At 42.6% G+C, this 14,774-nt stretch overlaps 2 protein-coding genes across 7 annotated transcripts in view; one reads left to right on the plus strand and one right to left on the minus strand.

The window, feature by feature from the left end:
* The first annotated feature begins 227 nt into the window (after positions 1 to 227).
* Positions 228 to 3,914, plus strand: LOC147638373 (Thioredoxin superfamily protein). Of its 6 annotated transcripts, none has more exons than XR_015265856.1 (4): positions 228 to 549; positions 1,316 to 1,405; positions 1,560 to 2,414; positions 2,507 to 2,806. XR_015265856.1 is itself a non-coding variant. In XM_086798303.1 (3 exons), exons 1-3 carry the CDS (start codon positions 232 to 234, stop codon positions 2,966 to 2,968), a joined length of 447 nt encoding a protein of 148 aa, XP_086654429.1. In that variant the 5' UTR covers positions 228 to 231; the 3' UTR covers positions 2,969 to 3,914. The 6 variants fall into 6 exon arrangements, 2 of the variants coding, with proteins under 2 accessions (XP_086654429.1, XP_086654428.1); XR_015265858.1 differs by having other exon boundaries at positions 1,560 to 2,365; positions 2,491 to 2,806; XR_015265859.1 differs by having other exon boundaries at positions 1,560 to 2,365.
* Positions 3,915 to 8,994: 5,080 nt separating this feature from the next.
* LOC147638374 (nudix hydrolase 2-like) overlaps positions 8,995 to 14,774 on the minus strand; it is a 71,682-nt gene continuing 65,902 nt past the window's right edge. The window contains exons 4-10 of the mRNA XM_086798767.1: positions 13,202 to 13,267; positions 11,629 to 11,766; positions 11,432 to 11,509; positions 10,967 to 11,017; positions 10,773 to 10,807; positions 9,663 to 9,771; positions 8,995 to 9,488 (exon numbers count right to left, since the gene is read on the minus strand). Of these exons, the coding sequence (XP_086654893.1) occupies positions 9,273 to 9,488; positions 9,663 to 9,771; positions 10,773 to 10,807; positions 10,967 to 11,017; positions 11,432 to 11,509; positions 11,629 to 11,766; positions 13,202 to 13,267 (693 nt within the window). The 3' untranslated portion in view covers positions 8,995 to 9,272. The remainder of the gene's footprint in view (positions 9,489 to 9,662; positions 9,772 to 10,772; positions 10,808 to 10,966; positions 11,018 to 11,431; positions 11,510 to 11,628; positions 11,767 to 13,201; positions 13,268 to 14,774) is intronic.

Below are 14,774 nucleotides of genomic sequence, written 5' to 3' on the forward strand. Positions count from 1 at the left end.
AGACATGACCTATGGGACCTAGCAAGAACATTACATAGTCTCCTATGATCCCTCGGAGGGTCGAACTCTTATGCATTTTGTCATGGTTTCTTGTCTATGCTCAAATAAGAGACATAAAACGTGAACAAGGCCAAAGGGGAAAAAAAACCTTTTAAAAATGAACTCCTAGCTTTAAAAAAGTGAATATAATTGAGAATTCAATGAACATCAAAATAAGACTCCCAAACAAAGATGGCCGTCCTTCGACGCTTGTGTGTGGCGGCTCCTCCGCCTGCGCTCTGCAGTCTCACCAAGCCCTTTCCCAACCGAAATTTCATCCCCTTGCTGCCTCCTCCTTCTTTTTCCACCATCAGGAGGAAGCCCTGTGTAAGGCTGTTCTCTGAGTACCGCCCAGCTGACGCACCCATCCCCCCACCTCACCACAAAAGCAACAGAAAGCTGGTCCTCTACAGTAAGCCGGGATGCTGCCTATGCGACAACCTCAAGGAGAAATTGCACGCCGTCTTCATGGTGGCCGGCCAAGATTCACTCTCTGATGTCCAACTTGAGGTATGTGAAGGGACAATGCATCTCCCCCCCCCCAACCTCAAAACAAAATAAAACCTCCCTTCCTTCTGTATTTTCCCTTACTTGATTGTGAGTTTTCTACGGTAGTCATAAGTACATTGGTGAGTTTTTTGCTCATGTGTGTGTGCGCGCGCGCGCATATGTGTGTGTGTGTGTGTGTGTGTGTGTGTGTGAGAGAGAGAGAGAGAGAGAGAGAGAGGTTTTCTGTCTAATTGAGTATGGTTGTACTAAAATTGCCTACAGAACTGCCCCCGCCCCCCGCCCATGTGTGGGAATTGAACTCCTCATTCCTGAGGGGCAGCCTAATGGAGCCCCCCGGGCAGGGACAGTTTGTTTGCAGCCTAGGATCATGTCTTTATATCTGAGAATTTTGCACATATATGTTGTGGACATGGTGTGACTGAGGCTAGCCACATCCATGGGTGAGGATTTAGCCCTCTTCATCAGATGCCCTTAGCCAGTGGCCAGAATTGACATTGCACAGGGATATGTTGTCTGATGTATCAAATGGCATGCTAATCCATTGCCTAGCTTGTCGCCTGTCTTCATTTCTTCTCCACTGGCTGTTTCCATTTCCATTGCCTATCCACCTAACATGCTGTGCTTGCTTTTTGGGATTTGTGTCGTTACATCTGAAAACGGCATCACTGCTCCAAACATCATGTATGTTTATATAAACATGAGTTCATTGTGTGTCTCCATTTCTCCTTTCATGTGTGTGTATATGAACCTGGTCCTTTGTTTAAAGGTGAGGGACATCACCACCAAGCCTGAATGGGAAGCAGCATATCAGTATGAAATCCCGGTCTTAGCTCATGTAAATGAGGATGAATCTGAGGTATGTGGACACAACCTTTGTTGCTTCTAAGGAAATTGAACATATATGTATTTCAGAGTTTATGAAGGTGCTCAATGCCTCGTTGGTGTTTCAATTAAATTTTGTCTTTTGTTATCTTCTTTTTTCTTTTGTTCTCTCCTTTTTTTTGACACAGACGGTGCTTCCAAGGCTTTCTCCTCGGCTCAGCATTGAGCTTATTCATAAGAAGCTTTCAGCTGCTCTAAGCTAGTGGCCATGATTGCAAGCCAGGGGCTCACAAGTAGGGTAGCCATCAAAAGACAAGACAGGGTGTAGGTCAATTGTGTGCCCCTTGATTTCTTACATAGTGCAGGTAGAGCCAACCTTTGCATGTCATTATCATCTGCTGCAAAGGCAGCATGTCATACACGTGAGAGAGAGCATTTTTGTTGTGAAATCCACATGTTGAGGGGTACAGGCTCCAAAAAAGTACACACTACATTGATGTGTTAACAGCAAGGGGTGTGTCAACCTTGAAAATAGAATGCAAATTATGGGCTGTAGCTGTTGAAATGTATGGACAATGAATGGATTACAATTGTTTTAATCATGAGGCATGAATGTATGCCTTGGTATGCAAACACCTTGCAAGAGAGGCAGGTTAGTAGTTCTTTGTGTCAATAAGGATGTCGGGTTAAACTTGCTGTTGCTGCTGTTGAGTATAATGTATGATAATAACCATGTTGAGAAACTCTTATGCATTAGGACTAGCTTGGGTGGACGGCCAAATTAGTACAAGCCTGCCAGAGAAATGTTCAAGGCTGCAAATTGAGAAAATTCTGAAGACTAACTGCTCCAAGTACAATCTAAATCACCAAGAAAAGAATGTTTGCCTGCCTTAAGTTGGAGAGGATCTGGCTACTGATTTCCCAACTGCAACAGGCTGTAAGAAGGGGTTCAAGCCTAACATGGGGATTGATGGAGGCTTCTCATGTTGCACAGGTCTGCTTCACGATGTGCTTTTAGGCTCTCTCTTTTTGCAAGTGCTAAGGTTGAATCTTAACTCTCTGCTCTTCTTATTTTCACCCGTTGCCTGGCCTGCCTGCCTGACCTAAGTCCATTTGCAGACGTATTTTGTTGCAGGGCAACCCATTCCTAAGGGAAGGTGCCTGTCAGCTGTAGGGCACCAAATGCCTGCAAATGTACCATCTGAGAGGTGTATCACATTTTCTTTACAGGATACAAGAACTAAGAAAGCATCAGGATTCTAAGGAACACATACCCTGTCCTCTGTAAGAGGAAAGACACATTGTAAGCGTAGCCAAAGAAAATCTGACTGCAGAAGCTGCAAAAGGGACTTAGTCACTAGAAAAAGCGTTAAGCTGCTGAATGGGCTGACCAGCCTCAGTTGACTGCTGCCAGCAGCCACTTCCATCTGTAGAAGTGTGTTCGTGACAGCCATTATTGTTGTGAATTTGCTGGTTTTGTTATAGGAAAGGACTGGTCAATTTTTAGAGTTGAATCTTTTCAGCAGATGTGGAACCTAACAGAATGAACAATTCACAGGTGTGTGTCAGTGCGGCTAGCCTGTGTACAGCTTCATAGCAAGCTGCAGATCTTGCAGGCGTGAACAGGTGCAAACAAGCAGCAGAATTATTCATGTGTGAGCCAGATCGCGTGCATGTGTGCAGTTGCCAACCACAGGAGCAGCAGAATTTGGAATAAAGATGGCAGGTAACATTTGTGGTTCTTATACACATCACGAGGTATGGATAGAGGATGCTATGGCAAGGCCTAAGCAGCTCTACCTCCTTCCCATCTGACAGGTAAGGATTTTTGACTGCTTGGCTTGAAATAGGACTCCTGGGCTTCTGTCCCAAAGTAGGGCGGCTTGTTCCCTTCAACCCATGAGACTGTATGGCAAGGTCTTATGGTTGTGGCGTGTGACATGTACACTCCCCCAGTTTGGTGCATTTGGCAAAGCCTCACAATATTTTTGGAAACATATGTTGGAGGCCTTGCATTTATGAGCCAATCATTGTGGGGGACAAGTAGGCATGATAGGTGGGCAAGGCAGAGGGATGTAGCTAAGCAACACTGCTGACTAGCAGCAACCAACTCGCAGCACACTAGCTGGCAAACTTCCAATTACATAAATGCCATTTCATGCAAGTTTAAATCTGGGTTGTAGAACACTTGTGCCTATGTGCTAGGGTTTTCCAGAGATAGAAAGAAGAGTGCGGCGGAACCACACATGCAGTAAACACAAGAGTCCAAAAAACTGCTCTGTATTGTGTACAAGAAAGAAGTAATACAACTAAAATTCAAGTACATGATGTGGTTGAGAATGACGGTATCAAATCACAGCCTTGTGACCTACTGTACACTCCTACACCTACAGAGAAACGCTCCTTGGAGTCCAACACTAAGGAAGGCAGATGAATATGACGATTTGGCTACCACTGCATATATATGCACCAATGCTCATAGTTGGTAGTAGTAATGTTGTTTTGCCAATTGTACCGGACTGCCACATAATGCCATGTCATCATTGCTACATGGCAGTGCACATGTCACTTGCATAGTGGTATTTGATGTCTCGCTCTTTCTTGCCTATTCGTAGGTGTGTCACATTTTCCTATACTTGCATTGCAGTTGTACTTAGTTGCATGGTGTCCATATAAAGTGGCCTTCCATAAAAGGAAAAGATCCAAGCAAGGCTCATCCAATCATCCAAGATTCCGAATAGTGCGAGACCACTTTGCGACCACTGTGAGGGCTCACATTCCATCCCCGCTGCATCAGCACGAAGACTTAAACCTATGGATGGCCAATTGTCCGTCCAATCGAGCACACTCCGTCCGTCCAATTGTCCATGAAAAAATGCTACAAGCCTTTGAGTATCCTCCAGTAGCCCATGAGAAGAACGCTCCATAGAATGGCCAAGCAAAACTCCAACCACGAATGCATCGGCTCAGATGGAGCACAAGAACTGCTTGCATCGGCTCCAATGCACCTTGAAGGAAGAAAGTAGAACCAAGAACAATACTCCTAAGAAATGTTACACCTAATCTGTATCCATCAGCACTACTCGGCACCTTTATACCACCCATGTCTTTTGGAACATACTCCAAGTAATACATCCGCTGATTCACCGAAGTCAAAACCCCAGTTGTTGTTGGTACAGTTTCCAAGAAATTTATGCGCTGTGAAGATACAAAAATTGTCCTATCCTCCTAGGACGAAGACAAATCTGATGACTTGTTCTCCTATGGTGCCTCCATGACATCAGACATTGAAGATATTGCACCCAATGCAAACGGCAATTGAGAAGACTCCTCTTGAACGAACCCAGAGTTGATTGGCATTGAAGCCAAAGATTCTCCATTGAGTGCAAATGGCAATTGTAAAGTCTCTCTTAGAGACATGGTTGAAAACTTCCTCTATTCGTACGTGTGGCCAGATGCCATGAAGCACCTTGGGTGTGTGCTCGACCCGAGAAATGAAAAAAGTTGGAGACATGCACACATGCATCTCCTTCACACTCATCCTATGGTTTTGAAGAAGCTTCCTCTTCGGATTGCTCCTTTGGTTCTAAAGAAGTCTTCTCCTCGGGTTACCCCTCCAAGGTCCTTGGACAATCCTTCATGATGTGCTTGGCGGAGTCACAATACAATCTTGGAGCTCTCCCACGTCTCGAGTGTTGTAGCAAGACAAATTGCGTTTGAAAGATCACGGGGTCGATGTGCATGAATGTCTACCTGCAAGGATGGTTTCAAACCATCCACAATTGCTCAACCTACTCCGACCACCAGACAGTCCTTGGGACCATGCGAAACAACCTTCCAAAAATGAGTGAGATAATTGATTTGCCACGTTTCTACATAAAATGCTCCCACTATTTCTTCAATTCATGCTCAATCTCTACAGGAATAAAGTGCTTTTAAGACCACCTTGCGGAAATCATCTTGGCATGTCATGAAGTGGTACCTAAGGTTGTCTTCCCGCCACAAGAGAGTGATACTTGTGTCTATTTTACTTTGATACTTTTTAAGGTGTCACATGGATGTCGAATATTTGAACCACTTGGTGATACTGACGTGGCAACCACTTGCGGGTCCAATTGGTGATGACTTCTCCGTCCATCCATTCATTAAACTTGGGAGGCTTCAAAAGCTTCTCGTTCCTCACGAGGCATCAAGGAAGAACAATAGTCTCGTGACGTCGAGCCAGTGTAGGTGAGTGGGAAGTGTCCGGAGAATTCGGTGGTCAGTGAAGGAGACCATTGGTGATGCGAATGGCGTCTCTCCAGCTGACTATGCGCAAGTGTAGAATGATGCCTACCAAACTAGGAGTGAAGCTCATCTAGTAAATCCTTGCCTGCAAATCAAAGGAGTGAAAATTCCTCCTCCAAACAGGTTTGCCACTTCGTCCTTGGGAATCGTCCAACACTTGCTCAGAAGCATGGGCCTTTTTAGATTCTAGATCATACTAAGTACTTGAGGTGCCAACTCCATCCTATTGAGACGGGCAGATATAGCCTCTATTTTAGCCATCTGTGTCCATGGATGCCTTCATGTTGAGAAGAAAATCAGTGAGTTGTGAATCCATGACAAATATCAAGTGATCAAGGACCAGGTAAGGGTTTGGAGGGGCACAACAGGGAAGCACAATAATATAAGCCCAATTAACCCAGGTGCAATGAAGAGAATCACTTTTCCTAAACCCGAACCAGTGCACTCTTGGAATCTAGGTGCTCTACCCTATCCAAGTAGTCAACGCACACAGGCGCCAGAAAAGAAAAGAAATTTACAGGTTCCTTGGGCTCTAATACTAATTGTAGAACACTTGCACCTATGTGCTAGGGTTTTCTAGAGAGAGTGCAGTAGAATCACACATGCAACACACGAGTCCTAAACTAATGCTTTAGTATTATGTACAAGAAAGAAGTAATACTATTGAAATTCAAGTACAAGATGCGGTTGAGAATAAAGACATCAAAAGCCCTGTGACCTATTGTACACTCTTGGCTAGCACTCCACCTACAAAGAAATGCTTTGTGAAGTCCAACTCTGAGGAAAGCAAATGAATATGACCATTTGGCTACCACCATATATATATGCACCAATGCTCCTAGTCAGCCAGTAGTAATATTGTTGGCCATCTATACTCGACTGCCATGTCAACACCATGTCATCACTGCCATGTGGTAATGTCATGTCATTTGCGCGTCTGTTGCTATCTAATGTCTCGCTCTGCCTCATAGGTGTGTCACATGGGTTTTGGCATGGGCTTGGTGGAGTACACTAGCATGTGAGTAGTTGACTAGGAATTCATACCTCTCAAAGCAAGGGTACTATAGCTATAGCTGTACAATGAAGCTGGTCAATGTGGTGGTTCAACTCAAGGCTTAGTCATATCTATCTTCTCAATAATTCTTCCAATCAACCTTGGTGCAAGAGGACATTTTTGTGCATGGTCCGATTCAAGGGTTGTTAATTCCCTTCTTCGTAGGTATCCTTGACATCAACCTTGCTTCCAAGCTTGTTGTTAGAGGAACTTTGTAGAAATCTATTTATCAAAGGAAGACGTGCATCACATGGTCAACACGATCGACTTTACCAAAGGGGAGTAGAGAGGGAGAAGCATGCAATGCAAGTGGACCGCAAATAGATTTGGAAATTGTTGGAGTCTACTACAATAGGATGCTCTCGACTGGTCTGCATTGGTGGTGGTTGTTTAGGTTGTTACTGCAAGTTGGTTTAAGAAAGATGTGATTTTTAGGCAACAAAATGGTTGGTCTACTTGTGATTTTCCTTTCATAGTGCACTAACATGCGAGCAGCCTTTGTTGCTGCCTGACTTGGGCACTCTATCCTCTATTGGCCAGCACCTGTTATCTAGGCTATTTGCCAAGCTACAAGTTGTTAAAAATGGGCTTGAATTGGCTACCCTTTTTAAAGAAAAGGAAGGAACAAGCCATGCTTTAATGTCAATAATTATAATTGGGAGCTTTAATACTGACAATTTAATTACTTAAACACCATGTCCTTAAACCCTAGTGATGCAATCGCTAGGAAATATATCACTTACCATTATAAAAAATGACAAACATTACCAACATGTGTCCTTTTGGAGCTATGTGATAAGTGCCTTCAGATCAGCTATCCAATTTGAAAGCAAGAGATTATCTTTGTGTACAAGTAGAGTTGAAACCTTGTAAGAGATTTATTTATTGCCCCTACAATTTTGAGTGGTTTGTTATGTATTAAGTCTCATAAGGAGTACACGTGTGGATAAATGTTCTTTTCATGGTCCTCATCTATCTCTTAGTAGTTTACATTTCCATTGCAAAGTCCTACCGTGGTGATGCCACTCGCAGCAAGGTCAAATGTCAATGGAAGTAAAGATTTGAGGGATGCCACATCCATGAACAAGCCTTGGAAATTGGATGTGCAAGTGGGACTTGAGGTTATACAACTACAAATTGGTCATGTATAGTACTAATTGCAAAATTAAAGAAATGAAGTGTTACAATTAGGTGGTATGTATCACATTTACATCCTTTCCTAATACATGTTGATATCAAGTGAAATGTCATCATCTCCTTGGATGTGGTTCTCTTTGATATTATACCAACAATACTTTATGCCTTCATAGATAAATATCCATCTTTAGTATCATACCCCAAGGCTACAGTTAAATGAAGCTTCTATAGGTTGCTCAAGTTAGGAATCAACACTATTAGGCAACGTCTCTTGCACCATACGGTGTATATTTTGCATGTGCATGGTTGCTTATACGTTCCTTCATGAAGACTTTCTAGTTGCCTCTTGAATACAATGCAACCTAATAAGCTCTTTACAATATGATGAAAAGCTCTCAAAAACTCCGTACTTTTTCTTATTGATAAGAAGCTCCGAAACTTAACAGTAGTCTTGTAAAGAAAAAACCACTTTTGTAGTTCTCAGAGACTTCTATATTATTTCAAAGAACTTTCAATTGGGAAAATACGCCCAAGACAAGATACTAATTGAAAAAAAAAAAATCCAGTTCCAAAAAAAGTATTGAAATTATAGCCTTCCATGGTAATCATTACCAAGAACTCTGAGGTAGTTTAATGAAATTTTAAGTTAATCTGCTTTTCCATTTTTGCCAAATTCAAAAATCAAGACTATGTTACAGATGCATACCTACAGGAGTATATGGGGAGGGTTTTTGAACATAGGGGCAACCCTTCTTTAAGAATAGAAGGCCACAAATCAAAATCAGCTCTTGAAGAAAAGCACTCACAACCTTAGGAAAAGCAACGGCCTCCAAGGGCCTGCAGACGTACAGGTCTTGGGTTCAACCCTGGCACTAGTAAAGTACACTAATAATAATTCAGGATTGGATCTCCTGGATGTGCATGAATGATACTCCATAAACATGCCAATGACAGTAGAGTTGAGACAGGGATGGCGTTAGGATGCAGGGAACTGCATTCAGTAAACTAAGTAGAAGACTACCAATCAGATGCTAGATAAACTAGTAGTAGGACCCATACATGCATACTTGTAACATCATACATTATAATTACTTCATGATACATTATAATTACTTCATAAACACTGTTGGCTTCCAATGGGTGCAGCTTGACAAATAAACATTATATACATCAGCTGCCCCTGAAACAAATTACTGTTTGTCCACAATAGTCCAGTTTGCTACCCTTGACTGCTACATTCTTGTAAATTTCCAGTTCAGTACCTTTTTCATTCAGAATTACTTATTTCACAAATGCTATTACCAAAAAATAAATCTAGGGAATAAAAGAATTGATTGCTTTCACACATTTGGAACCTGGGTATGTCATAATGTTGCTTTGATTTTCTTGCTTGCATTAGTGAAGCAGTCCACTAATTTATACCTCAAACCTTGCTGTCTCTATGACGCAGGAACTCATTTATGTCTTGGATGTTATGGTAGAAGTAGGACCCTTTCTTCCGAAAACCGAATGTCAGAAGCTCTGCACCGAACCCTTTATACTGCCCTTCCAGAGAGGCAGTTGCAATGTCTGAAATCCTTGTCAGCATGCTACTTGCACTGTTGAATGGTTGAGCTCTAAATTCATCCAATGGCATCCACTGCATACATGACCATCCGCCAAATCATCATCAATAGATTGATAACCATACATGATAAAGGATGGTAAAACACTGCCATCCATCACATCACCATTAATATCTATAAATAACCATACAGAATAATATAAGGTAAAATTTTATCACCCCTCACACGACAGATTTTGATAACCATACCTTAGCTGCTGCAATTTCAGTTTCCTGCACCACTATTTGCGAGGATGAAGGACACAGCATGCAGAGAAAGAAGAGATCTGACTTTCCAAATGCTGCATTATGCGCTTGCCTGCTCAAAAAGGTGAGTGAGCTGCAGAATAGTAGTGTAGTCTCCTACTATCAGGGTTTAAATAATATCTACTCCTAAGCAAGTCTCCGAGTGCAGCCCAGGCAGCCGTGTGGGAAGTGAGGGGAAAGGGGGGTTTGTGGAGGGGGGGTGGGGAGGGGGGAGGGGGGGCATTGCTCATGGACAAGAAATCCAAGTCCCCACCCATCTATGCTTTTCAGCCTTGTTTGTAACAGGCCTTAGTGTTTACATTGGGCTAACACCTAGCAAGATTACAGAGCCTTGCCTGATGGCTCGCATCAGATGCAAACTTCACACCTTTACCAAGTAGGACAACAAAATCCTGTGCACTAACATCTCGTAGCCAGGACCTCATGAAATAAAGCCATATTGCTGGGAGACAATATTTGGCATAGATGCATTTAAACCAGCTAAGGCAATGCACAATAACACTTTCAGCACAAATGGAAGAAGAAAATGTTATGCATGGGAAAGGTCAATAACACCTGCATATAGATGGCCTCTACACATGCACGCAACTAGCTCTTTTGTAGCCAAAGAAACAGTCTTGTATGCCATTGCCTGGTTGCCTTTCCATTTGACTATGTTTTGTGCTTAAATGTTTCAATTATTAGAGGTCATTCCGTATCCTTGAATTTTTGCGATTTCAATTAGCAGCAACTGTTTTCTGTTTCTATTGCCATATAACATATTGTGTATCTTTATATACACTAGAGCACTCACATGGTACCCCACTGAATATACTGGTCTGCTAAGTCATCAATATACAAGCCAAAACCTTGTGCAGGAAGTGGGAGAAATCCTCTAGAAAATCCAAACTAAACACTCTCATATAGAGCCATACTTCAGAGCTAAACTAATCTTTGACACTGTGTTTCCCATACTCTCATACAAAGCCAGGATAGCCCACACAAAAAATATGATAGCTAGAGAAACTAATAAGACTCAAAGAATCAATTTGAGTTACAGGATGAGAATCGGACCTGAAGCCAAGAACTTCAACAAATTCAGTATCCACCTACCATTTCATACAACAATGCCAAAACATCAGAACAAGAAAGTATTTGCTTTCCCCAACTTGAAATACTTGCAAAGAACAAGGCTTATGCTTGCTCCCTTTTTTATGATGAAACTTGCAGCTTTTTAGAAGGCGAAAGAAAAAGCATCATGATCTTACCCCTGTTTCCTCTTTGACTTTGCGTCTTGCTCCAGCTATGATATCTTCTCCCTGTTTTTGTGCAAAATTCCCTCTTAGTGTTGAAAAAGAAGTACAGAACCTCAAGCAACAACCACTTCAAGACTCCGGGGCTTTACAAAAAAATGTAAAGGGGAGACCCCTCGAACAAACACCCCACCCCCCACTCCTCTTCCCAAAAAAAGAAAAACCAACCACCTTCCTAATCCCTTTGAGGACCAGGTGGTTTTAAAGAGCTTTACAGACATAACCCCGTGTTGTGAAAAGGCGAGATCTCACCCACCCGCCCCTCACGGATGGGGGAACTCCCCCCTGCCCACCACCGTCCCATGGTAGGCAGAGGAGATTATATAAAGACCCTCAACAAGAACTGACACGAATGCATGAGGCACCACCATTTTTGAAATGATTGTGCCCTTTATTTTCTCATTCTTCTCCTATACTCACATGAAGAATGACACCAGTGGGCATCTTCCAAACACTGGAACCTTGTGTACGACCTGAACTTTCTTGTACAACCAGAACCTACCAGAAAGTAATAAACACTTCCACATTTTAACTTCTTGGCAAATTCGAATCATAAGGATAACTAAATACTGTTATTAGCAATATAAACAAGAGATAAAGTGATAGGCAAAATGGACCTCATTTTGATCATTTATAATGACTGCACCAATGCCAACTTGATGGGATGCATTGGCGGGAAGAGTGGAAGGAACTTCAGGAATCCAATATGTCAACATGACATAGTCTTGCTCAGCATGGTGATACTTAAAGCCCTCCTGCATCATGAGGCACAAGCCGAACATTGAAAGATATGAGAGTTCTTAGCACAGTAGCAAGCAAGTCTATACCAAACCTTTCATGGACTCGTAAAAAATAATGAGTAGGCAAGGGAACATGCATAAACAAACCAAACCATTGTAATGGTCCCCTAGCTACCTCAATTGCACGGTTCTATGTAAGGTTGTAGATCCATGGCCGTACTCATATCTCCTTACAAAGCACTGTAATGGTCCTCTGGCTACCTCAATTGCATGGTTCTATGCAAGGTTGTAGATCCATGGCCGTACTCATCTCTCCTTACAAACCACTGTAATGGTCCTCGGACTCCTCCACACAGTCAGGCATGATTAACACACCACTACAGTCAGGCATGAATAACACACCACTAACAACTAAAAAGAACCAAGTTCTGGAACAAAGGCACCCTGTGCTTGGGATGAGGATGTGTTCCACAGTTATCCCGCTTTGTTGGCAAACTATCAGCAGGGGACCATGCACATAATGCCAACAAGACTTGGGAAGTGGTAAGTTCTGGTTATTTTGAGTTTGCTTTTCTGTGGCATTGGTGAATTGAACTGAATGCATGGCTGTGCACATCTGCTCCCATCAGTCTGCACAGCCTTGAACACCATCACAAATCTGCATGTATCAATAACCATACCTAAGTACTCTTCATAATAGGAAATTGCCAGGGCTACCGAAAAAAAGCTGCGCCAAATGTCCTAATGCTTCCATCCTTGCTGGAGGCAGGCATCCCACTGCTCACAGCAAATCTTGAGTCGTCCATCACCATGCCCATTCAAAGTGGGAATGCCTGGGAGTTTCAGCCCAACACACATTTCTCAATCACATTTATGGAATATCTGGACTTAATTGATTCTCCAATTCCATGCTGACAGCTGGCTTTGAATACCTTTTCCAGCAACTGCCAGCTCTTTCTGTTCCCTGAAACAGGGTTGAGCCGCTGTTCCAATCAGAAATGGTCACCATTTCCTACTCCATAATGGTGACTCAGTCAGAATTTGTGTCAAATATATATGTCATGTAAAAATAATTCCGTCCATAAAGATTGTGGAGTTACTATCTATTGAAAAAGGCAGGAGTAGCTGCAGCATACTTGCTGTTGCCTTAATTTTACTACCCATTGGGAAGAGACACAGAGCACCATGTATGACAAGGTAGAAGCAATACAACAGACAACCGCAAATCAAAACACAAACCATGAAGTGCCATTTGTAAAAGTCTATGATTAAGTTTAATGATTAATCCATACAACTTTGTGATCACAAAGAATAAGTGCTTCAGCCAAACCTTATCTAAATCCAATGCATTGCAACACATGCACACACACACATATACACAAAGAGAGAAAAACAAGAGCAAAAAGGCCACTCAAATATAAGATTGGGGTAGAGTGTACCATGCTCCTACCTCAACAGCAGGATGGACGAGGTTTGCATTCTCGATTGGTAGCTTCAGCCAGATGCCCTTTTTAGACTGCAGAGATTTTGTTAACAAAAAAGCTTCTCTCAATGCCTAAACACAAAATTTGAGGAAAGGAGTAGGCGTACAAAAACCCCTCGTCTCAAAAAAGAAAAGGAAATCAACAGACTATATATTTGTAAATTAATAAATTACTGCACTGGTGTTTTTCAAGGAGCTAAAACATTTGGAAAAAAGACTTTGAAATCCTCAAAATATTCCTTGCAACCATGCAGTTTTTTCAACCAAAACAGAGTAACCTCAACGACTTCTTGAAGGTTCTGGTCGTCCATATCTGCACACGAGGAACTCAGATTGATAAACAGTATTGTTTACCAAACTTTGTCATCGCAATTCTTCAAAACCAAACATGTGGCAGCCCTTTCAGGATCTCTACAGGTACGCCATGGACTGAAAGTACTTATTGTTAAAATAATTCATCTTTCTCTTAATGTTGTCGTGGAGTCCTGTCGGCCTGTTTTCTACAACCGACTGCTTCATGCACAAGTATATAAGAGTTGCTCTCTTTTATTCATTCAATCATCAATCATTGCCCTATTTGCTGGACGATTATGACAAGGTGCCACTCTAGCCTATATATGGCTCTTCAACTTCCCATGCCACTCTAGCCTATATATGGCTCTTCAACTTCCCATGCTTCCACTTATGGGATAATCGAAGGCACCTTCTAGCCATAGATCACACGCTCGAAATCGCCAACCTTCCAACACCCTCCCTCGATTCGAGCTCTGCAAGCCACCGAGGCACGAGGGGGTCGCCCAGGATCCCACACGCCTGAGCCGCCCAGGACCACACACGCCCGGTGGCTTGCGGAGCTCGAATCGAGGGAGGGTGTTGGAAGGTTGGCGATTTCGAGCAACTTGTGCTTCATGCACAAGTATATAAGAGTTGCTCTCTTTTATTCATTCAATCATCAATCATTGCCCTATTTGCTGGCTCTTGTACTCTGTAACCTCAAGCTAATAAAGCTCTAGTTCTTGCTTGCAATCTTTCTCTCTCATGTTTATTTGCTTCTGCTTGTGTACATTCTTTCACTTATCAAAGTATAATCCTGGTCTATAAGCTTCTGCAGATGTGACAGCCTACTGCTTTCCTTGTGTCGTCTATGCGTATGTGTGTGTGAGTGCTCTGGATGCAGGACTTGCTGGAAGGCATCCTGATTCTTGGGAATGTCACACTTTGCATAGCTAATATGGGGCTCATTGTACAAGAAAATGGATGGTCCTCCAATGTCTGCTGCAAAATGCATAAGCTAACCTCTTGGCTTTCTTGTGTAGGACTTGAGTATGGGTGGAAGGTTGGAGTTGACATCGGGGACTCTTAGGACCAAGTGCTATGTATGGGTATGTTGCTCTATCCATTATCTAGTCCTGATGCTATTGCTATACCATGGTGGACAGTGGAAGGTGCTTGGGTAGAGGTTCTTGATGCATGGGTAGGAGAGTAGTGACTACACCAGCATAGGAAGCTCATGGAGGAGAGGGTGTATTATTGGAAGTGC

Source organism: Cibotium barometz, chromosome 5 (assembly GCF_041138505.1).
Source record: "Cibotium barometz isolate CiBa-2024 chromosome 5, ASM4113850v1, whole genome shotgun sequence".
NCBI lineage: Eukaryota > Viridiplantae > Streptophyta > Polypodiopsida > Cyatheales > Cibotiaceae > Cibotium > Cibotium barometz.